Genomic DNA, 25,732 nt, shown 5'->3' on the forward strand with positions numbered 1-25,732 from the left:
GGAGGAGTTCACAATGGGAAACATGGCCCTGTCCCCACTTTTTTGAGATGTGTTGCTGCTATCAAAATCAAAGGGAGCCAAGATTTTCATGAAATTGTAAAATGTCTCAGTTTCAAAATCTGATACGTAGTTTCTGACCTACTGATAATAAAAAATATGGGTTTGTGAGATTTGCATTGTATTGACATTTTACACAGCACCTCAACTTTTTTGGGAACTTGAGTTGTAAAAAACCTGAGATAATCTAAAACTTCTTGGATGTTGCTGTTTAAAGTAATAATTATCCTGAAAGGTTGAAAGAACAACTGTTTTTATGTGTTTAAACTGAGAACAATTTTATTGCAATATGTTATATAATATCGACTTTTTTCAAACCAGTTATGGCCATGCTCTTGTTCAAAGTGCTTGAATGAGATGGGATACTTTGATGGACAGGTGGATAAAGCAATAGAGGGCGGCCCTCAGATTTCACTGTCAAAAAAGGGTGTGGATCGGTGACGATACCAAAATAGTAGCGTTGTAAATACATTTCATCTGTTTAAATCGTCTGCAACAGACAGCTCTAGGGACCAATGAGCGATCTCTAACAGCCTTGTTTTGAAGGCTTCGCCAACGGGAGTGAATGGAATTCCTAAATGGGAGGGACTACAACGTATCCGTTCCAAGTAGTACCGTTTGTGAGCTCCGGCAACAGATGGCGGCGGTGGCTGGGAGGACGTCCAGCTAAAATCTTACAGGGTGGAGGCACTGATGGGGGATTCCGGACAAGCTTCTAAAGATGGTTGACTTTTAAATTAACGCGACAAGGCTTCAGCAACCCGAACTTACTGAGGTTTTCTCACCTACAGTCTTTGATTTTATCATTGTAAATCTTGGGATTCTCCTGGAGGCCGCAGAAGCCTCGGACTAGATTTGGCAGCGTACCGATCCGAGTGCTAGACGACGTCTGTGGGATTGTTTGGAAAGTGTCACAAAACGTTTTTGCTAGAAGCTCTCATTTTTAAGCCTAGATAAATATATTGGCTGGAGTGCATTGTGTTCATTCGAAAGCAATTTTTTAAATTGATGTTGAGCAGAACAAAGTTATTTAGACAAGCTAACTACATAGCTAGCTATGGTGCTCGTTAGCTACTTAGCAGCGAACCTAGCATTTTGGATGAATGAATGAAACAGCAGCCGCTTACATTCTAGTTAAACTGTCTGTTCTTAAAACAGCAACATATCATACACACCAAATACTATTTTAACAAGTGGTTAGGCCTATTCGGCTAACTCTTGTTTGACTGCTTACTTATACATACCCTCAAATGGACAGGAATGCGGCTCCTGGGTGTAGGTGGACAGCGGCGATTTAGCATTACTGTTGTGGTAATACCGACTATAGCCTTGTAATGTTAATGAGGTTGAAGGAAGCTAACTTTAGCTAGCCATAATTCATTTGCACTACTTTGGACTTGGCTGCTACAGTGTAAAGTATACACCCGGTTTGGGATGGGGAATACGGTGTCATGCTGCGTCTCCCCCGAGTCGAGCCCCAAGCTGCCGTCGAGACAACCGGCGGAGCGGCTGGAGGAGTACCAGACCAGCACAGAAGTGAGCGATGATAACACCGTGCCCTACCTACAGCACATAAGCGACAGGGAGATTCCTGATGGTATGCACAAATCCCCATTGACTGTAATACTTAAACTTCTTTGTCTTTATTGTATTTGAACACATGAAGAGTCACGCCCATGTTGTTAGTTTATAGGGAGGTTCGTGTTTATCCAGACACTACAATAGGGAAGAGTTCCCTCTTTATGACACCTTAGCACTAGGGTTGTTACCAGAATTGCAACCTAGACGCTTTGCCTGTTAAAATCAAGCTAATTTCTATACATAGTGGTTGAAACACTACAGCACGTTAATCACGTACTGCTGGTAAATATACTGTTACTAGGTGCATTCAGTACAATTGGGCAATCTCCAGCACTGATTGAACTGCATGAATATGTTGCCATGTTTTCTGCAGTTTAGACTGTGTATATGAATCTGCTTACAATTTTTAGTGGATTATTTCCAGTCCTACAAACCTTTCATTTATAAAATGTGTTTCTGTTTTAGATTTGGTACTTTTATTAATATCTTTAGAAAAAATAAACAGAAAATGTCTTGTTTAAAAGCATTTTGTATCAAAAAGTATCAAGCTTTTCAACCTTTGTTAGCACATTCATCTGCTTTAATGATAGATTCAGAAGTATTGAGTTTCAGTTTATTCACAAAATTTATAAAAAATGCAATGGAAATCAAACATGATAGTAGGTATGCACAGTACTATAATGGTAATGGTATTGGCAGATGTTAGCTTAAGAAGTGAGTTATTAGTTCAGCAGATTAACTGGTGTGCCAATAATAACTGGTATTATAGCTATGGATTTTCCAAAATTAAAAATCTCATCTCGGGCCCAAATCTCATCTTGTCTCATGAGATAAGAGTCTCGTCAAACCCCTAATACTCAGACCTGATTCCAGCCAGCACCACTGTGTGACCTAAGGACAACAAACATCCCTACTATCTTATCTCTGCATAAATGCTGTTGTCTTAGCTTAGAAAAAAAACATTTCTGGACTTTGACAAATACAGAATGTGAGCACATTAAAACTTCTGTTTTGGAGTGAAATTAGGAATATTTAATGATTCTTTGTTCAGAGGATTTTTGACACATCTCTCATGCATTCGCCTGCCTAGTAAAATCAGAGACGCATTTATTTGTTCATGTGAAGGCACTTTATTGTTTGTTTTCAAGTGTAAAAAACCTCTGTGGATAAACTGAATCCTATTACAACAAAGAACAACAAAGGATAAAGGAATCCTTACCCAGAAACAAGCAGTGCGACTTCAGACAAGCTAAGCAAATGTTTGCTGTAGCTCAGCCTGCAAATCTTGTGCTGTGTACTCTGAAGCTGCATAACTGGCTGAATAACACATTTTAACTGTGAAACCACTTTATTAAGTTTAGCTTTGGGGAGAGTGGTTCAATTTTATATATAAGATCTAACATCTCGGTGATCTATCCTCTTTCATGACTGTAGATGAATACACAGTCAGACAATCTATTGCCAAGTCGCCAGACGTGTTTATTGCCGTCCCATCCCACTGCCAGCAGTGCCTGCTGATGCAGAGGATGATGATGCATTCTTGGCTCTCTTTAGTTGGACACCGCTTCATTTTGATCGCACTGGTGTCACATTACCGAGTCCGACATTAACAATGAAAACAGACCCCTTATCTCCTTGGCGCCATGTTAACCACTCCGATATTAGCACTCAAACCATGTTCTTCTTTGTTGATTTTCATCTTTTCCCACATTTTCTTTCAAATCTTTTTTTAGAAGCGTGAGAAAGATGAGATAGAAATAGATGAAGGTCAGTCGAACAGCATCTTGTCATGTAAATAACCAAGCATCACCTTGTCCACTCTGCAAATTAACACTTCAAAAAGGCGGCTGTCTACAGACCACCTCCCTTAAAGTTTTTCTGTTCATGCTGGGATCTCACGCTGTGATACAGGCCCCCTGATCAGGAAGGCATCTCAGATATTTCTCTGTGATGAGGGCCCACTCAGTTTTTGTACTATCAGTCACATGTGTCGCCTCACTTCATTGACGTCCAGTCAGTGTCCATTCCACCCTTGTAGGTGTGGAGAGTCAGCGAGGGAGTGAGTGCAGTTTGGTAAGACCAGCTGTTGGCGGGGTGAGGGTCAGAATCAGTCCAGCAGTCCTTTTTACATTCCTCCTGTCTCTTCCTGCTGTCTTCACTTCACAAATGCAGCCATCGTCTAATCCGCTGTCTTTTATGTAATCGGCTGTCTGCACGGATTTAGATAGAGGACACTATTCTACAAGTCCTGCTTGTATATAAACCAGTGCTGTCTTCATTTGCATTACTGGAACTTAGTGTCCTGACTATAAATATCTCCATGTCTACAAGTAGTGAGCCTCCTGCAGTAAAAAAGTCTGTAGAGTCAACCATTAAAACTCTACATTTCCTGTAATATGAGGGCTGTGTATTGGCAAGAACCTGTGGATACAACCAATATGATCAAGAATCCACTGTTGAATATATAAACATATATTAAAGTTCATGTGAGGAATTTTTAGCTTGTTTAGATCAGACTTAAGGCAATACTGATGCCTCTGTATGACCTTAAAAACAAAGAAGGCCATCATTTTTTAAAATTGAGATATTTTATGTATGATTTTTCCATTCCTTACATCTCTGCTGCAGGGTAGGTGTCAAAGGTGGGCGGTTAATAGTCTGCATTAACCTTGTATCAACATCTGCTTTGGGCATTTAGATATAGAGTTGGCTGCACTTTGTATGTGCCTTACCACTATGCATTATCAATACATCTTCAGTCATGACCTGCAATCAAAATTCTCTCTTTCCTGCCTCTTATGCCTATAACAGCCCACACATCATTTCCCTGATTTAAATATCCCTGCATACTACCAGTGTTGTAGTCAAGTCACCAAACCTCGAGTCTGAGTCAAGTTCTGAGTCCCTAGTGTTCAAGTCCGAGTCACCAAAGAAAAATCAGTCGAGTCCCCATTACTCATATTCGAGTCCTAGATGAGTCCCCAGTACCTAAAACCTAGAGCCAAATTTAATTAAATTATTAATCATTTTTAAGCCATTCCAGGTTTTCTAGTGGGTTACATTGATGTGTTTCATTAATGTATGAATTTCTTCATGTTTTTATTCTAAAGGGCTACAGGAGCTGTTACACTCTTCATCTATAATATTAGTTATATTAACAGGATTATTTGTGTGTTTAGGGTGGATATATAAGACATGTTTTTTTAACTGAACTCATGCCTTACATCTATCTTATACTAAATATTCCTTATTTAAAATGACTGGATTTATTCATATTTCGCACTAAAGACTAAAAATCTAATTTTCTCCTTGGGACATTTCAGCACATCATAAAAAAAGTCAACTTCATCCCCCTTTGATACTCCAAAGTCTGAGGTGTCATTAAACACATCATAATTTTACCATATGTCACCTCGTTTACCTCACTTATCAGCGTTATCTCGCCAATGTTAACACAGATTTCAACGTTGGATTGATATTTTTTACTAACGGGACTCACTAAGAGTTTTTATCACTTTGTCCAAAACTGAGGAAGATTACTTTACAGCAGCTAATATGGCGAGTCTGAGCAGCTGATGGAGATTTTCTGCGATTCATAGGCTGGCTGGATATCAGCACCTCTCTCTGTCACCCAGGCTCCCCCGCTCCTCCTCCTCTCTCCTCTGGTTGTTTTCACAGACAGCACATCAGACACGTGATTGGCATGCAGGTGAACGCACACACCAGGCGCTGCGTGAACACTGATAAGTTATGAGGGGTTTTCTCACACAAAAACAACAAATATTACAGAATATAATAGTCTTTAGCAAAAAAGCTTTGAGTCCTCCTCTTCATTAGTTAAAGCCCGAGTCCGAGACAAAGTCCGAGTTATTAGCGCTCGAGTCACACTCAAATCCAAGTCCTGGACTCAAGTACTACAACACTGCATACTACAGTATATGCAGTGAAGCCTCTAGAATTATGCACATGGGAGAATCAGCTACAAGGATGCACGGATGCATTGGTATAAGCCAATCACTGCCCTTTTGACAAACATCAGCCATTAGGAAATAATCTTATATATATATTCTGATGTCAGTCGTAGATGTTTATCTGTTGTGTTGATTGTTGAAAGAAAACACCACAGGACAAAATCAGCTAAGAGATTAGACGTAGTGTTTTTTCCACAGGCTTCATCAAGATTAGTGCTAACCAAAGTTTCCTCACAGGAGCTTTAAAGTACTGTTAGCATGGCAGAATATTTACAGTAGGTCAACCGAAACGTATCGTTAAACCTGTTTTGAGTGGAGTCTCAGTAGTCTCCTCCAACTCACAGACACAAATCAGAAGACCCCCGCTGTACAGGTGCCAGTTAACAAAGTTATACCGTATGCTCCTATCAGTGTGTTTGAATACTGATGGGAGCTAATGGCTCCCAGATTTCTAATTTTGGCTTTGTCACTACCCAGATTTAAGAGCTTAGCTGAAAACATAGAGCCTTTGTTGTTGAGTGTCTTTGTAAATGGTTTGTGTTTGTTTTTTTCAGAGCTGGCCTTGGAGTCAAACCCATCAGACCACGCCCGAGCAAGTACCATCTTTCTTAGCAAGTCCCAGACAGACGGTGAGCAATCATGATATGACACACAAACACAGTAGTGATTCATGGTAAACATGTTCCCTAACTGAGAGCAAACTTTAAATCACATGACAGAGTTATTTAAAGAGCTAACATGTTTCTTCTGCACTACATGTTGTCAGAACAGTCAAATGTTCACACCTTGTAAGTTTAAGTTGTTCTAACACCATTAGTGTTTTCTACATGTTTATTACTGGCTTCACTATGCAGCTAGATTAAGTTAAGAGTGCATCACATACTCTCTTGAGCTACAGGCTTCTCTAACAGAAATATCAATAATTCACTCAGTTCTATACTGAAGCCTGGCCACTGTAAGTCTGTTTTCAGCTGCAGAAAGTCACTAAAAGGTTTCGGATGTAATAATGTATTTGGTTGAGTGTTAACAGGATGAACTGAAGTGTCAAATGAACACTGATCTGTGCCTGTAGCTTGTTTGCTAAACATCTTTCTTTTCTTTTGCAGTAAGAGACAAGAGGAAAAGCAATCACATAAATCATATCAGTCATGTAAGTGTCACAAACTTTATGTGGATCATAAATCTGATGACTTAAGTGTGATGCTGTACAATTTTAATGATCTGTTTGGGCTGCACCAGCTGTGTGTAAGTAATGGGCTAGTTTGAACAATAGTTCTTTCTAACGACGAAGTGTAACATTAAAATTGTTACACTAGATGAGGTGGTCTCATCATAGGCCTAAGTTATTACTTAAATTTGAGACCTCTCTCATAGTAGGTGCAAAGTCCTCTATAAAACACGGTTGTCATGGTGATGGTTTTGAGAGGTAGGATAACTTGGAGGGTGATGAGTAGATGATGGTTTTACTGGCTGTTTGGTATCAGCGGTGTAGTCTCCATGATAGATTACATCCGTCATAATTTATGAAGACTTTCTTAGGACATCCCATTGGCAGAGATAATTTCAGCTGTTAAACAATAAAGTAACATTAAATTAGTTCATGTTTTTGACGATTTCACCAATAAGTGTCACGGCTGTATTACTTTAGCTGTAGCTTTAGGCTGTAGGTTTTAGTTCTTACATAATCAGTGTACTTTGATATATTTTGCATGTTGTTGTTGTTTTTCCGATAATGTAGTCTAAGGTGTTGTGGTTAATTGAGGGATATTAGCAACATCAAACAGTCAAGTTCTATATTGTGAAGTCCACAGTTCTGTGGTGCTGTAGAAAAAAGCAAGAAGCAAAAAATCAAAGATAGCAGATTCCATGGAGGGGACCCTCCCTGTGTATGAATAAAAGGCCTATTCTTAGTAAATGAAATTAAAAAAACAATTTTATTTATTCAGGTGATTAAAAACTAATTTAGATAGGCCTATTTATATTTATAATGTGTCATTATTACCAACTTTCTTTGGTAAATGTGTCTATGCTAAATATTACACACTGTGCCTTTGACAGTTGAAAGACAAATTCAGTTCAAGAGGCAGGTAAATCAAAACACACAAAATGATTTCACAGGGAGCAGGTGGCCTAGTATTTTCCCTGCGTTCCAGTTGTACTGGGAAGTCAGAATTTCCAAGTTCCCAGTTGGAAATTTCATCTGGAACGCTCTCGCAATGTATTATTTATTAGCATTTCTGTTTTGTTTTTGTGAAATTAAATAAGTGGTATATGTAGTACTGTCCAACGTCTATCTGTGGACATGGTACTATGTTATGTTATGCGTTGTTTTCAACTGGTATAGCTAACAACAGCTAACAATGTGTTTGTTTACTGGAACACCGTCAACTCAGGTGTGACGTCACTCCCAGCTCCAACTTCCGAGGTAACTGGAATGCACCATTAGGTCTCATGTACACAGGCGGTGGGTTCAAGTCCAGCCTGCAGCGCCTTTCCTACATGTCTCTCCCCCAATCTCTCATCCCTGTTTCCAACTTTATCCACAGTCCTCCCCTCTGAATAATGGCATGAAAAGGCCAAAAATATCAATAGAGTGGCTGTAAAAAAGTCCATACACCACTCTCAAAATGCCACGTTTTTGCTGTTAAAAATGAAGCTAGATCTATCATGACCAAGCATTTTACATTTTTATTGTAACCTCAGGCAAAATCTTTTATCAGGGCTTAATTTAAAAAAAAACCTGGTTCTGTAAATATACACAGCACTAGATACTTTGAGCATTTTTTATTTCATTACAACATTCAGTCAGTTTGGGTTGGAGTCTTTCAATATAGCCTGCCTTGACTTTGCAAAATTTGGTTGTCTTCTTAATGGAATTGTATATGCTATAGGCTACGTTAAAGGTAGGAAAAGGTCTGAAATGATACGTCTTGGCCTCATATTTTACATCTGAAAAATGTCACTTTTTAGGAAAAGTATTTATACTTTCTTATTGCTGCTGTGAGTTGCTCCTGGCTGGTGCAACAAGCCACTGAATGCCTGTTTACATGATAGCTTGATAGGTTTTGAAAGTAACTTATGGGCCTCTGACTGGGAGAATTTTGTGTTTGAAATTTCAGAAATGTCAGAAATGAATTCAGCTCCAGTACATGATGTTGTTTCTGATGGTGTGGAAAATCCTTTTAAATAGAATTGGAGCACTGACCTCTAAAGCAGTAGAAGCGGTGTTAATGCTCATTGATCTCATAAATAGAAAGGTGAACTACAAAACCTACAACTATTAAATTGTTTCCCACAAAGATTCCCAAGTTATATCATTGAGACAAGAACAAATGTCAACATATACTTGTGCTGATGTTTCAGTCAAATTTTTCATCAAATTTGGTTGGGGTTTGTTGTCGTGTTTTGGCCTTTCTGACCCTTTTTTTCTCTGTAAAGCACAGTTAGGGTGGTTTCTAATACTGCCTGTAGTCTCTGATCGTCTCTGTTTACAGTCTGGGGGGAAAATGACATTTGATCGGGTTATTAATTGTGTGATTTCCCCCCTCTGAAGGTATCTCCTGGTCCACTGTCAAAGAAATACAGCTCCTGTTCCACAATCTTCATAGACGACAACACAGTCAGCCAGCCAAACCTCAAAAGCACAATCAAATGGTGAGAATTTCACACACAGAACTCTAAACATACAGTGCTGTGTTGTCCAAAAAGTCAATCATTTCACAAGAGAAAATCCTGTTACGTCACAGTGTAGTAATCCTGAAGTAATACTGGATGGATGCGTGACTAACACAGATGTCCTCCTAATTCAGGACACTCCTCTATAATGATATTATTTCACTCAATCTGGACACTTTTCTTTGGGATTATGACAGCATGTTTAGATAGGGCTTTCCTACTGAATGTGTGCAAATGTCTAGTGACACGTTATGATCTGACACAAATACACAGCACTCTTTTGTGTTGTTTGGATTGCTTTTGTCAAAGCTACAAAAAGAACTAACTGAAATATCTTTGTTGCCTCAATTGTCTTTGTTTCCTCAGTGTTACATTAGCAATATACTACCACATCAAAAACAGGTGGGTCAACATTCTTATTCTTTTTTTAAACATTTAATGTGGCATGTTACAAATGTGTGTAAAATATATTTATCAAGGTATCGTTTGCTTTTTCCAGGGACTCTGACAGGTCACTGGACATCTTTGATGAGAAGTTGCACCCCTTATCAGTGAGTATGATAAGATTTCTTCACAAGTCTGCAACAGTGATTCACTTACATGACGATGTTGTTCCTCTGAAATAAGTAAATATAGCCAATGCTATTAACATTGTATGTTTTAGCTTGAAAGCACTTACATTGTTAGCTAGAGCAGTAGCTGTCAGGCAACATAGAAACTGATTTCTGTCCCTGAAGAAAATCTGGCCTAGAGTTGGGCTTAAGAGTAGTTGTATTTTGGCCAGTTTCACAGAGTACATTTCAAGTAGATGTCACAGTTTAGCACCAGTCCAATGATGCTTCTCCACTACACGTACAGGCACGGCTTGTCTCGACTCTTCTCAGCTTTCTTTGAATTTCTATACTGGATTGCACCTGGTATTTTATTTACTATCACCTCAGGTGGGTTTCCAATCAAACTGATCTTTTACTAAGGCCCTGTCCACACGGAGACGAATTCAGGAGTATACGCGAACGTTTTTTTGTGGTATTGACATTTCATCCACACGGAAACAGCGTTTTGGGAGGCCATAAACGCTACTTTTTGAAACCGGGTCCCAGAGTGAACAAATCTGTAAATGCTTCCTGCTTCGTCTCTGTGTGGATAGCCAACCACATCTTTTTTTAAACGATTACGTCATACATAGCATAGCACACTTACACCGCATACACATGTTGAACCAAAACAACAATGGCAGATTACAGGGTCGTGTTTGTGCTGCAGAAGTTATTGAGCTTATTTTGGCTTTTACAGCAAAATCTAATGCTCCTTTACCACCATCATGAACAGCATACACCAGATGTTCTTAAATCCAACGCAGAGAACAACCAGAAGGGCAACAAGGAGAAAGTTTGTGGCAGTTTTCTGTAATCTTCTTCTCTCTTTCGGTGCATTCTGTGGCAGCGTTACAGCACTAGGCGTATGTACTACAGCGTTTTCAGTCATTTTCGGTGGTTCTGTGCTTACATGGACTGCTGCGGGACAGGGAGTATTGTTACTAGGAGTGTAAAGTGGGATGTCTGAGATGGGAATCAAATACTTCTCATCTTTGGCTTTGCACTGCTGTATTACTTCCCAAATTCTCCTGTACTTTTCATTCGTGTTTTATCTCAATGCTTGTTACCATCTTTGGAACAAAACATTTCTTCTTGCTGTGAACAAATAAAAGCTGCAGACCAACAACCAGATACACTATCACTTAAGGCTGGCTCAGACTACACAAATTCAGACAGACCCGACTGCAATGTCCGGGCTCATCAACAAACCTCAGGCTGATTTTCTGCATTGGGACTGACAAACAATCTGGTAGTATGACATAACACACACCATGATTTAACAAGTATGGATGCCAGAATTTTTCAGTCATCAGTGTCTAGTTTGACAACCAGACCTGACGTAAACTACAAGAATCCTAAAGTCTACCTATAGGAGAGGATTTACTGTTATCATTGTATCATCAATTACCAGTGAGACTTTAAGCAAGCCCCCACTTTTTCTCCCTCTGGGGATTTCTGAGTACATACAGTGATTTTCTAGACATTTTACCTCATTCATAGCTGAAGTTCTATTTGAAGGCCAGCCAGTCCACACTGTACCCCTCTTGATACATTGGGAAGAGTCCAAAATTGTTTTTTGCTTCTTGTCAGAGCAAAAGGCCGCTGGAATCACATAGAGCACTTCTTTGATTCACTTTCTTTAACCTGCCCCCTGAACAACCTGTGAACTCGCACGCAGTCACAGAGACAATGGTGACGTCAGCAAACAATGAGCAGTTGAGGTCACACCTGTAGTGTGGTCATGCTGTTGCAATTAGCTGGCAAAATGGTTAAATTCAGATCCCTTTGTTGTTGGCATCAGAATTATGAGTTGGCGAAACTAATTATCAGGGATGCACGATAATTATCGGTACCGCTAAATTATTGGCCGATATTGCATATGTTTTACAAATTTTTCTTATTCCGATAATAAAATATTAACAGATAAAATCCACCGATAATGAAGGCGTTTTTTTCTCTTTCTCACAAGACTGCACATTGCAAATCAGTGGCGCTCATGGCCCACTGTTAAGCACCAGAGAAGAAGAGGAAGAAGCCTAAGTGCTAAAGCAAATAACACAGCTGTACTTGGCTGTTCAAAGACATACTTATGCATCATTAGATATATTTGATATCTCTTTTTTTAATGTTTTAGATGTTGCATATTATACTGTCAATGGTTCCATTCAGTGTTAGCCTTGTTGTAATGACTCATGAGTGGTGTGTTGTTCCACTGTGAAGTTAAACTGCTGACCCGTGTAGCTCCCATTTCAGAGGACCACTTAAACCTGAAATAGAGTGGAGAGTTTGGATGAGAACTTCAGGTGGAAAAAACTGAGTACATTTGATGAGATTACAAGTGCATGCTTTAAAAGTACCACACAGATTAAAACAATGTCACAAAACAACGTGTTTGTCTTAGGCTGTATGTTCTGTTTATTTCCAGTGGGTAATTTTTCTGTCTGTGTTTGCCACCATGTAGAGAGCTGTGTAAAATGCATACAGTTTAACTCTCAGACTGAGTACATTCTACCCAGCATGTCATTTTAATTCTTGCAGTGTAATCTACATCATCAGACATTTGTGAATTGTTTGTCCCTCACAGAGAGAGCCAGTGCCAGACGAGTACTCTCGCATTGACCCAGAACACAAACTGATCTACCGCTTTGTTCGAACTCTCTTCAGCGCCGCACAGCTCACTGCTGAATGTGCCATCGTCACTCTAGTAAGTCTGTGTCTTATGTAATGCTATGGTGTTCTCTGCTTCTTCCTCACGCATCCTTTTAAAATCTTTTTTTTTTTTTTTTTATCTGTAAACTGTTTCAAATCTGTTAATACATTATTGAAATCATTGAACACTTTTTAAAAGTTAAAACTACACTTTCTAGTTGAAGGGAATCCTGCTAATGCACACTGACTTTATCATATTAACAGAAGTGTCTATTACGAAGACATGCACTAGATTTCTACATTTTGAGAAATCTCAAAAGATTCAGATGTGGGTTGCTAATCTTGAGCAGTGTAATCTGGGTGATGATGTGAAATGGTCTTCTTCCCACACCATTCAGTTGTACTCACCTTTTTCTGCATCACAGTACCTTCTTGTTCTCTTCACTGAAAAAAAATTCGGGTCAAAATTTAAGTTTTTAGGAAGTCATTTCATAGGAGGGACAGTTCAACCATTTCACAAAGCTACCCAGGATACATCGTACAAATAGGGCGGCCCACATGTTAATCTGTTGTTCCTCAAAATATAGATATCTGTTGAGTTTCTTTGTACAACTTGCATATGAAACACATATTAATCTAATACGTGATCATGTCTTGATAGCAGGGTCCCTTTTAAAAGAAGACTTCATGTAGTTGAACACTGTGGTCACCAGGGGGCAGTAAATTCCTATAAAATTAGCTGTTTCAAATCACACTTCAGAGTTCAGTTTCTGTTTTATGAGGACTGCAGAACACAGACCCTGCAACTGTTTTATTTCCATTCAGTATAACATCACATTTAGAATTGCTCTGTTCTGGACTTTGTTTTATCTCCACATTTCATTCTTGTATAATATAAGGTATAAAAATGTGAAATAGTCATTACCCTATATGATTACCCTGGTCAGATGTACCAGTACTGAATGAAATGGGGTTTTTTTTCCTGAAGGTGTACTTGGAACGCCTGCTGACCTATGCTGAGCTTGATATCTGCCCCGCCAACTGGAAGCGCATCGTCCTAGGAGCCATCCTGTTGGCGTCCAAAGTCTGGGACGACCAGGCTGTGTGGAACGTAGACTACTGCCAGATCCTTAAAGACATCACTGTGGAGGACATGTAAGTTTAATCTTTTAAATTTAATAAATGAACATGAAATACTTTTGGATTAGGGATGGAGATTAAGACCCAGCTCTGCTTTTTAAACACACTTAAATCAATGACATTTTACTTTTTTGACATTGCTGTAAAGTCTTGGGGGTTTTGTGACAGAATGTCATTTAATTTTTTCACTGGGGCAAAAACATACATCACTTTAGGCAAGGGGGGAACAAGCTCAAATCACATCAGCAGTGTGTGTTGAAGTACCTTACCTTCATACGCTCAGCTGTTGGCTTTATTAAAGAATAGCAAGCACTCAGAAAGGTATGGCCCCACTGGACCCTACCAATCAAACAGAGTATCTTGCTCCAACCTGTTGCTCATCTTTTATGAATGAAAGAGCCTTTGCATCAAAAAGCGAACGGCATAAAGTTCTATACAGCAATCCAATGTTTAATTTTCAGGGATGGATTTCACATATTAAGAGACAGAAGATGTCTGAAAGTGCAAATGCCTTCCAGGCTATGCTGCTCCAAGCTCCCAGAATGCTTTGCATGTAGCTCGTGTCCACTGGAGGTGCAAGCCAGAATATGTCAGCACTTTTAAAACAGCTTTTCTCCATCAGTGTAAGAAAGTCACTTATGAATTGACAAGTCATTTTTTAATTAGTAAATAAAGACCCCTAAATTCAAAAAAAGGAAGGAAGCAATGGAGGTGGGTGGAGCACAACGCTCCGTCAGATCACCACTTGATCATGTTCAGGGGCCGTGCCGTAACACTGGCTATAGTTGCTGCAGGACAGTAATCCTCCTCATCTGCTCAGATCAGCCACAAAAGTGCTCCCAAACTTTTTAACAAGTCCAACAAGTTAAAGTATTTGTCCAATGCTGAAGTCTGTGTTGAAATTGACAAAATAAGAGTCAATTAGTTTTACAAAGATGGTTATATTATGGCCTGTTCAAGGTCAGCCAGTAAAGGGACTTCTTTTAAAAAATAACTTTTAAACTCAAGCTCTACTCACCTTGTACCTCTTTTGTTAAAAATAAATTGCCATTTTGTCTTTTCACCAAATAATTATGTACCCAATAGTATCAATAAGGACATTGATCACTAAGGAGTACTGATAAAGTCCTCAATATCAATAAAAATTAGGCTGATAATTGGAAACAATTAAGATAACACAATTTTGCCGCAGATGCTCCTCCATGTCACGTGCTGTTATAACATGCTGCTACATCATTATTGTTAAAATCAGATTATGATTTCTGTCACCTTTTATCCACCTCTTCTGTTTGGGTTCCTGAGTTCAGTGACAACAGATCCCTGCCAGTGCTCGCTGCCCCTCTAATAAAAGAAATGCAACAACAAAGATGCACTTATAACAGACAGAAGAAGAGAAGTGCTGGCAGAGATGGAAGCTGTAGCATCTCTCGCTCAGGCTGCTGAAGAGGCCACAGGCTGCACTTGGAGCGCCCCGGCTTTATTTCCTACAATTGCTTTTCCTCCGTGTGTGCATGTGTGTGTGTAAAAGAGGTTGAAAGTGCCTCCTTGCTTTTTGTGATTTGGAAAGGTGTGTTCACTGCCTGCATGCTTTTTCTCCGTCCATGAACCCCCATTTCTCTCTCTCCTACACGTCTGACCTCCTCTCTCTCTCCGCTCTGATTTCATTGCTGCCACTGAAGTGTCTTTGTGAGCCGGGTCGGGTCTGGATGGAGGGATGAAGGGTAGAGAGGGAAACAGGAAGACAGACAGAGAGAGAAATGCAGGGGAGGGTCTCAAGTGCTCTCACTGCTTCTACATAATGGCCCCCAGCTCTCGCCCACTCCATTAGTTGCCCCGGGAGACCAGACATCACACACACACACACAAACACACACTCAGGCTCACTCGCACCACCTTTACTGACCAACAAAGCATCCGAGATGCGGTCTCCGTGGCGACCACCTCCCTTAGTTGTGATGATGAGGAGGAGGAAGGATGATGGAGGTTGTAGTCTGGAAAAGATGAACTGTGATATTGATACAAGTCTGATTACCAGCATAGGTGTGTGATTTAGAGAGAATGAAGAGATCTTTGTTCAAGAGAAATGATCTTTGTTATGATGCGCCATCATCGGAACCTTCACTTGTTGCAAATGAAAGACAAAATGAAAGTGCAACCTAAAAATAATTGTTTTTATTAGTTAACAAATGCATGGGAATCATGTTTCTATACCTCAGTTTACCGTTAGTATCCACAGCAGCTGACTCAAATTAATGCTCAGGACTTTCTTGGACATTTAAAAGTACAATATGGAAAATTCTTAACTAAATGTCCTCATGAATTGAAAATGACCTCTCCTATGTAAGATATTTTTAGTTGAGCACTTTCACCTCCAGAAGAATTTATGACACTTAAGAAGCACATGTTTTCTTTGACTACTCTAAAACTAAATTCTGTCAATATCACCATCAGTTTTTGGAGTGCTTGGTACTGTAAAGAGTCTGTATGTCCCTTCATCTAGAGTTGTTCTTATTCTGATACCAGAATTGGAAATACATCTGATACTGCTTTAAAAGCAGGCATTGGTATTCATCTCTGTCATCAGGCAAATCACTCCTAAAAGCTCCAATCCACAATGTTTGTGCTGAACTGAACAGTGTTCTGACCAGTCAGCATCACTTGAGGAGAACGAGGCAGTAGCTGTGGTCAGGGTTTAGTTATACTAGCCGTTAGCGATGGCTGCCTCAAGTGCAGTTATCAGCCCTGATGTAGCTGCAACATAGTGGCTGTTTTATCAGATCTGGACCACGTTTCTGTATGAAATAAAGAATAAAAACAACCCTAAAGCTTTTCATGATGGACAAAATGTTTTAGCTCTCATGCCAACCTGCTTCAGCATGAGTTCGAGAGAGTTACATGGGAAAGGGTTAGTTGTCGTGTGAGTGGTTGTATACAGTGGTTGCTAGTGGAGGGATTAGCTCAGACTTAGCCACAGCGGCAGTTTTGTCAGAAGTGGACAACATTATTTAAACAAGAGCAAAAAGCCACACTGAAAACTTTTCATGATGGAAAAGATGTTTTCGCTCTCCTCCCGGTCTGCTTCAGCATTAACCTGGCACGCCAGATGGATGTGTTTCACACATCCATCTGGAAAACCACTCATACACAGCTTTTGGGAAATTTATTTATTTATTTAGTTAATTTATTTATTACAAGTGACAATGCACATTAATGAATATGGACATGTAAATGTGCCAGATTGTAGCCATAGGCTAATTTCCATCTGTAGTCACCAGCAGGTTGATGGTATATACAACAAAGGGTACATTGAAAATCTACATAAAAATCAGACAACACCAAGAGACCAGACAACATAGACAGTACAATAAAATACAAAGACTCAAATATAACAATACAGTAGGTTGCTGCATGACCTTAGCTTAAGACAGTAAGCCAGTGATACTTAACCCGCGGCTCTCTAGTCGCGTGTGGCTCTTTAGTGACCAGTTGCGGTTCTTTAAGGCTTACTTGAAAAAAAGAAAAAAAAAAAAACTTTAACTAAAAACATTTATGGAGGTGAACACTGTCATCAGTAAAGATTTATGGTAGGTCACGTCAACAAATCTGCTTCCCACACAAAGAAGACAGGCTTCAACTTCCAAATTTAAATTTATTATTTTGTAATTTATTATTTTAAATCTGTATATTATTACAGTCGGATGCACTCGATGGCGGAGCGTGTGTAAGAAGTGAGCAGAGGAAGTCCGCAGGTGGTGCGTCTTCAGTACGCTCATTCATTGAGGTGTGCTGTCTTGTGTTTAAATTGAAGCTTCACATTTCCTCGTTTTAACTTTTCCTTCAGCAACGCCTGCCAGTGCTCTCTCATACCCATATCTGATGACAATTATGCCGATGCACGTCATCAATAAGTAGCCTATAACACAAGGATCACATGTGGAGATAACTTTATATTTAATATTTAGTGAAAGTTGTTCAAACGTGGGTGTTTTATTTGGTTTTTAATGTACCAGTGATCATAAATATCGTCAAAAGAGCAGAAATATAAAACCAAAGCTCCAAAACTAAACTAAAGAATTAAAAATGAGCAGAAAAAAATTAGAAAGCATCTCTCTACAGTAAAGGCCCTAATGTGAGATATAAATACCCAAATAGCCAACCATAACTCATCATTTTCTTTGAAAAGCATCTCATTACTCAAACTTAGCTCATTCTAATGTCTTAAAAAATCTTTAGGCCAGGTGAAACTTTCATAATGCTGGTGTTGGGCCAAAGACTGGTATCTCCAAAATGACCACTTTTCAGGGAATGAAAAATGTATAATTTATAATTTGTAAAAACAAATTAAAATAATGAAAAACTTGAGATACAAGGTTTTAGCCTGATGTCAGTGATAAATAAAATAAATAAATGCTCATTATCAGTGACACTTTGGTTCTTCTGACACTATGCAGACATTTCCACCAATCCACTGTTTTATTTCATTTCAACTGCAGATTAACTGATCTATTATCTACCTTACATTATGGGTTTGGAGTGTGTCTCTCGCTAAAGTATTTTTTAGACAATGTGGTTCTTTGATAGAATAAGGTTGAGTACCACTGAAGTAAGTAAGAGATTGCACATTGCTCTTGGCCTGGTTAGTTAAAGTGCTAATATTATTGCACATAGCTCTATTGCACATAGTTTGCAATAACAGATGTGTTCAAGCATATATTATTGCACCAGAAAAGCATACATAAGCGTATCTATCTATGTAATATTGCACAAAATACGCATACATAGCTGTATGTAAGTATTTGCATAAAGATATTGAAATAGTTAAACATCGTCACGATTCTGGTTTGTCCTGAGCCACGCTTTCAGATTACCCTTGAAAATTGTAAAGCTTGAGCATCCCCTGACTGAGAGTGGTAAAGTGTTCCACAGTGTGCTCCCTTTGAAAGATGTGACATTTTGCCCAAAGGTAGAACACCTAAGAGGTATCTCACAGTCCCCTCTAACAGTGGCTCTGGTCAGTCTAATTGAAGACTCACTAATTATTTTCTGTTTGATGTAATCATTTAGTGGAGGCGGTGCAAGCCCATGTAGTACTTATATATCAGACAGGCAATTTGGAATTTTTGAAAAATTTCAAAGCTCCAGAGCTTGTACTTTTAAAGGATATTACAGTGGTGATACGAGAACGGTATCCTGTCTAGTATTTTTAAAGCTTTTTTATACAGGGATTCCACAGGTTTCAGAGATGATGCTCTGTAAGTAACCAGCTAGTCAATATGTGAGAGCATCATTGAATGTAAAAACATAAGGGCTGCACCTTCAATAAGAGAGCTTTTGAAAAAAAAAAAAAAAAAAAAACTGCATAACGCGAACCATGGTGACTGCTCACTGCTGTTCTTTGTTCTTCCTTTAACTAAGAAATGTCATCAAGTTCTGATAAAACAGACGCTTTAGCAGCATCCACGCTGTCTTCTGCCATAACTGCACCCGTCTCTTGTTGCTGCTTGCATACCTCACGACTCCGCCCCTCAATGCTGATTGGTCCTGTCACTTTCTAACCGGGCCCAAACGGTTCAGACAGGAGCTTTGCAAGATGGATTCGCCAGTGAGAACCAAGGAAATGGGTGTATCCATCTGCTATGCAAGGTTACTTAAGCATGGTTTTGGGATGATTGCGGGTGGTGTAGCTATTACCTCGAATGTACTGTAGCTGTAGGAAAGAGGCAGTTTGATCGGAACTGGACCACATTTTCTTTTAAAACGAGTCACACCGAAATCTTGTCTGAATGGCCTCAGCATACATTTATTCACAGAGGAGCCCCTCCATTCACAGCTCTTGCAGTGGTGACCTGTCAGTTCAGGAGAAGCTAATGCTTACAACATCACTTTGTCTTGTTGCTCTGATTGGTCCGCCATGAATATGACAGACAGAATGTTCCTCCAACCACATTCTGAGAATTTTTTTAAAAGACCTGCCCTTCCCAAACATTTATATGGGAGCTTTCCCAGATGAATGAGAAATACATTAATGTAGTAGATACTGTATATACAACAGTCTATGTGGTTTCTCAGGCTAACACGTTAGCGTATAAACTGGGAATAATTCTTTCTGCTCAAAAACACTGCACACACAAACTACCATTTTGGAGCAGCAAAGAAGAACCAAACAAAGGAGAGAAAAAGGACCCACTGCAGGGGCAAAGTTTGGAGGCAGCATGACATTCATTTTTCTTCATATGTATTTGTTACAAAACTAACCAGTCAGCCTTATTAGTAATGGTGTGTGTCTCATCAAGGCGGATGCCATGACAGAGCTGCTGCATCAGACACAAAATATTTATTGCTGCAGGATGTTACATCAAATAGCAGGGAAGCATGAACTGCTCCTAGAAGGTGCTGTTCTGTTGCTGTACCTTCCTGATGTTGCATTTCAGTATTTCCGTGAGGACTTCTTTGTTTCAGTCTTGCACTAAGTGCAGTTTCCACTAGAAGAACGCTCCATGCTGAGGTTCTTGAGTGGAGTTTAGTGCATTTTTGTCTCTGGAGTAACCGTTATGTGTCTTTTCGCCCTCCAGGAATGAGATGGAGCGCCACTTCCTGGAACTTTTGCAGTTCAATATAAACGTGCCAGCCAGCGTGTATGCCAAGTACTACTTTGATCTGCGACAGCTGGCTGATGACAACAATCTCAGTTTCCCCCTGGAGCCTCTGAACAACCAGCGAGCCCAGAAACTTGAGGTGAGCGTCCCCTCATAGACTTGAAGTTTCAGTTAGTCTCATTATGATACATTCTAATCATTTCTTGTGCTGTGCAAAGGACATGCTGCACTCTGATATGAATGCAGCAATATCTTGTTTTTGCATGTGTTAACTTTTTTGTCATGTAGGGTTTTATTGTTTGACTCAACTGATTTTAACTTTCAAGTCATGTTTGAAACTACAAACAGTAAGTGGATTTCCTAAGCTGGAAACATACTTTTGGATGCAACAAGAGCTGCATCATGATTTATTCAGCAGAGTTTTTGATTCAAAATCATTGATGAACCAACTTTGCTATCAGCTTTTTTCTTACCTCTGTACTTCTCTCTGTCCAGGCTATTTCAAGACTCTGTGAGGACAAGTACAAAGACCTGAGTCGAGCCGCCATGAGACGATCCTTCAGTGCAGACAACCTGATAGGTATACGACACTCCAATGCCGTGCTGTCATAGGTCAGACCGCTGCCCTCTGAAGGCTCCATGAACCCACAGCCTGTCCCGGACAAACAAAGCCCTCTGACAGGGGTCAGAACAGCCATAAGGCAGGACTCAGCCTGAAAATGCTCCTTACTGTATGACCAGCCCAAACAGTAAGCAGCATCATGGCTGCAGAGCTGTGCGATTGTCTAATTTAACTTGAAATTCAGGTGTTAACCCAAAACTTCACCACACAACTGTTGTTTTTACATTTTTTTATTTATTTCTTACTTGTCCCTTATTTCCAGGAAAAAGTGTTGAATAAGAAAGGCTCTACTGCGGTTATTTCTGGAGGTAGTCTGTGGAGAATTGTGAAGTAAAACAATTTCAGTGACAAAGATCTAAACTATCCCATATGGACATTCAGGGCGTACAGACAGATACACAGGTGACTTTGTCAAATTTCATGAAAAGACCAAAACCAACACAATCCATGTCTTTGTTCTTTAACTGTGGTTGTCAACATTTTTGATAATTGAATACTTTTCTATAGCTTCCCATGTGTTTCCAAACAATTCAATCACCGTTATTTTAATTATTAGTAGCACCAATTAGAAAAAAGCACATCTATTTCATAAGACAGCTGCTCTGTAAAGTAATTATCCAATATTTGTAGTCAGACTTCTACTCATATGTTAAATTGTATAAATGTTAACTTGCATATGGAAATAGAGACAATAGACAACTTCTGGTATTCCTCAAACCACCGGTGCTCATGGAAGGAAAAACCTCAAAAGGGGTTGAAAATTAATCACCAAAAACATTGGTATTAATGATTCAGCTCCAGGCTCTTAAGATGGTTTGGAAAGTGTAAAAGGCTTTGAATTCATAGGGCTAACAACATTCCTGAAGCATTTCTCCCTTTTTTATGTTTTAAACCAAGTCTTACAGATTGGACAGTGTACACAGAATATGTCAAATGTGACTTCAGAAGACAAGCAAACACTGAGGATGAATTTAATCCTCAGCTGGCTCTGCTGTTACAGCTGCAGCAACAATTTAAAAATGAGGATAGAATATGAGTGAAATCCTGTCTGAGATGTGAAGTTGTGTTTATGTTTTCAAGCATTTAAACTTCTTTAGATTCGGTTGGTGATGCTACCTAATCTGCTCGCTCTCATTGGTTGTTGGAGGTAATCCGTGGAGGCAGTCTGACCTTGAATTTTAAATATCAAACATGTTTGATAGTTCCAATTCAGAGCCTGGGAGGCCTCAACTTGGCAGGAAGGAGGGGTCAACTGATATTGGATTTTCAGAGCTGATATTGATACCTATTATTAATAGTGAATGTGACTGATGTCCGATATTTGGATTCAATATGAATTTGTTATGACAAACATGAAACATGTTAAAATACTAAGAAAAATAAAAGATCTAGCGCTAGATCTGTCAACATGAGGAACAGCAAAGAGCAACACACACTTCCTGTGTCAGTGCCACCCAAGCCTCAGTGTTGATTGGCTGGTAGTTGTGTGACATCACACCAGTCAGATTGTGTTGTGGGTGGGACATCAGGTGCGTCTGTAGCAAGTGAAAACAACATCAAAGGGGAAAAGCACACCTTTGAATTAACTGATTTTGACCGATTATCGGTAAAATAAAATGCTGATACAGTTGCCAAATGTTGACATCAATAGTTAGCCAGGCCTACAATCGGTCTACCCCTAGGAGGCACCACACACTAGGGAATTATTTGGGCAAATAATTGTTGAAATCATGCAGTGTGTGGCCATTCATAGTGGGAGTCCTACTTCACAAGAAACAATGAAAAGGCACTGACAATCAGCCTGAATCAGTGCATCTCTTACAAAAAAAAGCCTTGATAATTTCTCTGATGCCGCCATAGTTTTTGTCAAATTTAACAGGAGGAAATACAGCTTCTTTTGGGACTACTTTTAATGTTGGATTAATTAACAAACATGATATTTGTGTCTCAGAAACAAGAGTAAGGGTATTTGGTTGATGGACAGCAATAGGGTGCTAAAAAGAAGTAAGTGAAATATGTCATTTTAATAGTTGATTCTGGTCTTTTCATTGATTTGCTGACACAAACCAAATCAAGAGTATCACAAGATAGCCTCTCTTAAGAAGGTGCATCACATCAAAAGCTAAAGTTGTTCTTTGTAAAGCAGATTTAAAACCCAAAGGTACTTTTAATGGTGAGGTTCATGATTCCTGGAATCCATGATTCAGTTCCAGTTTTGATTTTAAGGTCATGACTTGATTAGGTTTAAACATTGTTCCCCTTGGTTTTCTTGTTACATGCTGGTGCTTTCTCTCCACATAGCAGAAGCTACAAAGTTTAGTTTCTTGGTTAAACCAAATGCTTTTGTCGTCATTACTTAGCCACAGAAAAGGCTAAAAGTTGCCACATGTGTGACTTTCAGGAAGCAGGAGGATTTCCCAGCTTTGTTGATCTGATAAAAGTGGCTGTGATGTTTCCAAAATTGCAGCTGCAGGCTCCCAGTGAGCTACAGTGTTGGTGATGAAGGTTTCTTTTTGTACTTCTTTCTTCTTCAAACGTGACTAAATAGGCAGAAGTTAAAAATGAAAACCTGCTTTTGATCCGAAGATGCAAAATCAAACACCCTACTATGATTGATTAAATATCAAAATCATGTCGCCCTTCTTATCAGAGATTTGTTTACAGTTATGTCCAGTGGTATTTTGATTCTATTTTTAGTAAATGACCTATTATTTTTATTTGAATGGAGCTGACAGATTGCTCTGATCAAGTATTAAACTCAGAATAATCCACAGGAGCTGACATCAGTCAGCAGCTCATTAGGAGTGCCAATCTGAGGTCAGTTTTACTTTCCACATACTCATCTTGTGCTTAAAGAGGAGTGATTTACAGATTCTGGATCAGTATCGATACCCTGTGGCTGGGCATATCAGTCGGGTTGCCATAAAAATAAGATGAGAGTTGGGTGTCAGTATTTTGTCCCTCCTGTCCTGCCATCCTGACCTCAAAGAGTCCCTAAACTGATTTACACAGTCCATGCTTGTCCCTGGCCCCGAGCAGAGCTTTTGAACAAACTACATAGATACTGAGGGGGGAAACAGACTGATGGGTACTCCCCTCCTTTTTGCTTACTATGTAGGCTACTAGCTGTGAAATGTGTCTTGTTTTTAATTGAAAAAAAAAAACATTTGCAGATGGAGTATTTTAAATAAACACTAATCATGTAACAAAGAAACTTGGTGATTGTGTGGTTTTATGACATTTGCTTTTTTTTTTTTTTTTTTAGCATTGCATTATGTTGAATGATCTGTGTTGACTGGGACAGAACAAACTCCCATTAAACCACCAGCTAAGGACGGGAATCATCATAGTTAAGAAATAATTCAACCCACTTAATGTTATGGTGCAGATCTCATTCAAACAAGAACAAAAGACTTGGACTTAGCTTGATGACTCTTTGGTGGATGTAGATGAGATGTTTGCCATAAATGTGCTTACCAGTCAAGTAGTTGCGTTATTGCAGATTAATGATGCATTTTTGGGTATTCTGATGCCAAATAACCGCACTATAATGGTATGTATAATGTTCTAACATACATCCTCAGTGATGATCTGATATCAGAATTCACTTTCCCACCTCTTATGCAATCGAGAGCAGATACATCATTTCTGCTGCTTTCTTACTGTGTTTCAGTAACCCTGCATGCATGTGTACGGTGAAGCCGCTGGTGATATGAATGGAGATGCATTAGCCATGAGCTGAGAGGTTAGCTCTTCCTTTTTATCAGCTTTTCTCCCTTATTTTGCAATAAACACCTTTTCAAAGGAAATTGTGATACCCTATGTAGCAAAAATTGTGTGGGTTAGTGGTTGAATTGAAATGGCAACTCAAGACAATGAGTTATAATGGAACTATTGTTTTTGTAACAAGCCCTATCTAAAAGCTGGTTTCTGTTTGAGAACTTAAAGACTGTCTTTTTACTGAGCTGAGACAGAAAGTCCAAAAATCAGAAATAAAGCTTTACCCTTTGTTTACCTCCAGTGACTTAAATGTAGAGCAGTGGTTCCCAACTTTTTTCCTTAGGATCCACCTACTCATATCTAAGAAAAGCTTAGCCCCCTCCAGGACACACCTGGAAAAATTAGACATCAATTTTAATATTTTTCATTGACAAAATCCCAACATAAGAGGCCTACATGCATATGGCCTTAAAAAAAGATCTATGTATAAACTGCCCATTATTACAACAGCATAGTAGGACCACTCTACAAATAAAAATGAGGAGGAGGAGGATCTGGTATGCAAGAAAACTCAAACGTTTAAAAAGTTGTTAATTTATGAGAAAAAAAGTGATATTTTGTACTTCACCAGTCATAAATGTACAGGAGGAGGATTTTTGGGATTACAGAGCTGAAAAGTCAAATTCCAACCACTGTTTTCAGATTGGTTTCTTTTACATTTTTGTCTTTACAATGTTGTAAATTAATGATTTTAAGAAGTTATTTTTGAGTTTCTAAGACCAAAATTCAGGACTTAAACCTGGAACTAAACCTGTAAATTTTAAGTTGTTTCTTGAAAACTTACTACTTTTTAAACTCTACAATTCTGAGTTTGTTCCCTTGAAAATATATGACTGTAATCTCCAAAAAAAAAAAAAAAAAACTGTTCCGTTTTTGGCGTTAACAGCGTTTTTAAGTAAACAGATCCTCTGACACTTTTCTTCTAGGATGGCCCTCATACGCCTTCATACATTTTATTTCTAATCATGATTTATTTTTGTTTAAAAATGGACAGAGGTACATGTAATTTTGACAAGGCCACCTGGATATGCTTAAAGATGATTCTGTAGTAGCCTCTAAGATGTG

The 25,732-nt window shown here is 39.1% G+C and overlaps 1 protein-coding gene across 1 annotated transcript; it reads left to right on the forward strand.

Annotated features, from left to right (window-relative positions):
* Nucleotides 1–656: 656 nt before the first annotated feature.
* On the forward strand, nt 657–24,220 carry ccnyl1 (cyclin Y-like 1). Its single transcript, XM_041806526.1, has 10 exons — nt 657–1,654; nt 6,164–6,238; nt 6,716–6,759; nt 9,163–9,263; nt 9,651–9,686; nt 9,784–9,835; nt 12,465–12,584; nt 13,518–13,684; nt 20,242–20,404; nt 20,761–24,220. The coding sequence occupies exons 1-10, from the start codon at nt 1,492–1,494 to the stop codon at nt 20,875–20,877; spliced, it is 1,038 nt and encodes a 345-aa protein (XP_041662460.1). The 5' UTR covers nt 657–1,491; the 3' UTR covers nt 20,878–24,220.
* The last annotated feature ends 1,512 nt before the right edge of the window (nt 24,221–25,732 follow it).

The sequence above is a fragment of the Cheilinus undulatus genome, linkage group 15 (genome assembly GCF_018320785.1).
Source record: "Cheilinus undulatus linkage group 15, ASM1832078v1, whole genome shotgun sequence".
Taxonomy (NCBI): domain Eukaryota; kingdom Metazoa; phylum Chordata; class Actinopteri; order Labriformes; family Labridae; genus Cheilinus; species Cheilinus undulatus.

Bases quoted from the DNA above. Each gene is read 5' to 3' on its own strand.
- ccnyl1 (XM_041806526.1), top strand. From the start codon at position 1,492: ATGGGGAATACGGTGTCATGCTGCGTCTCCCCCGAGTCGAGCCCCAAG. The intron at 9,264-9,650 runs GTGAGAATTTCA...TTGTTTCCTCAG, and splicing joins CTCAAAAGCACAATCAAATG to TGTTACATTAGCAATATACT. The intron at 20,405-20,760 runs GTGAGCGTCCCC...CTCTCTGTCCAG, and splicing joins AGCGAGCCCAGAAACTTGAG to GCTATTTCAAGACTCTGTGA.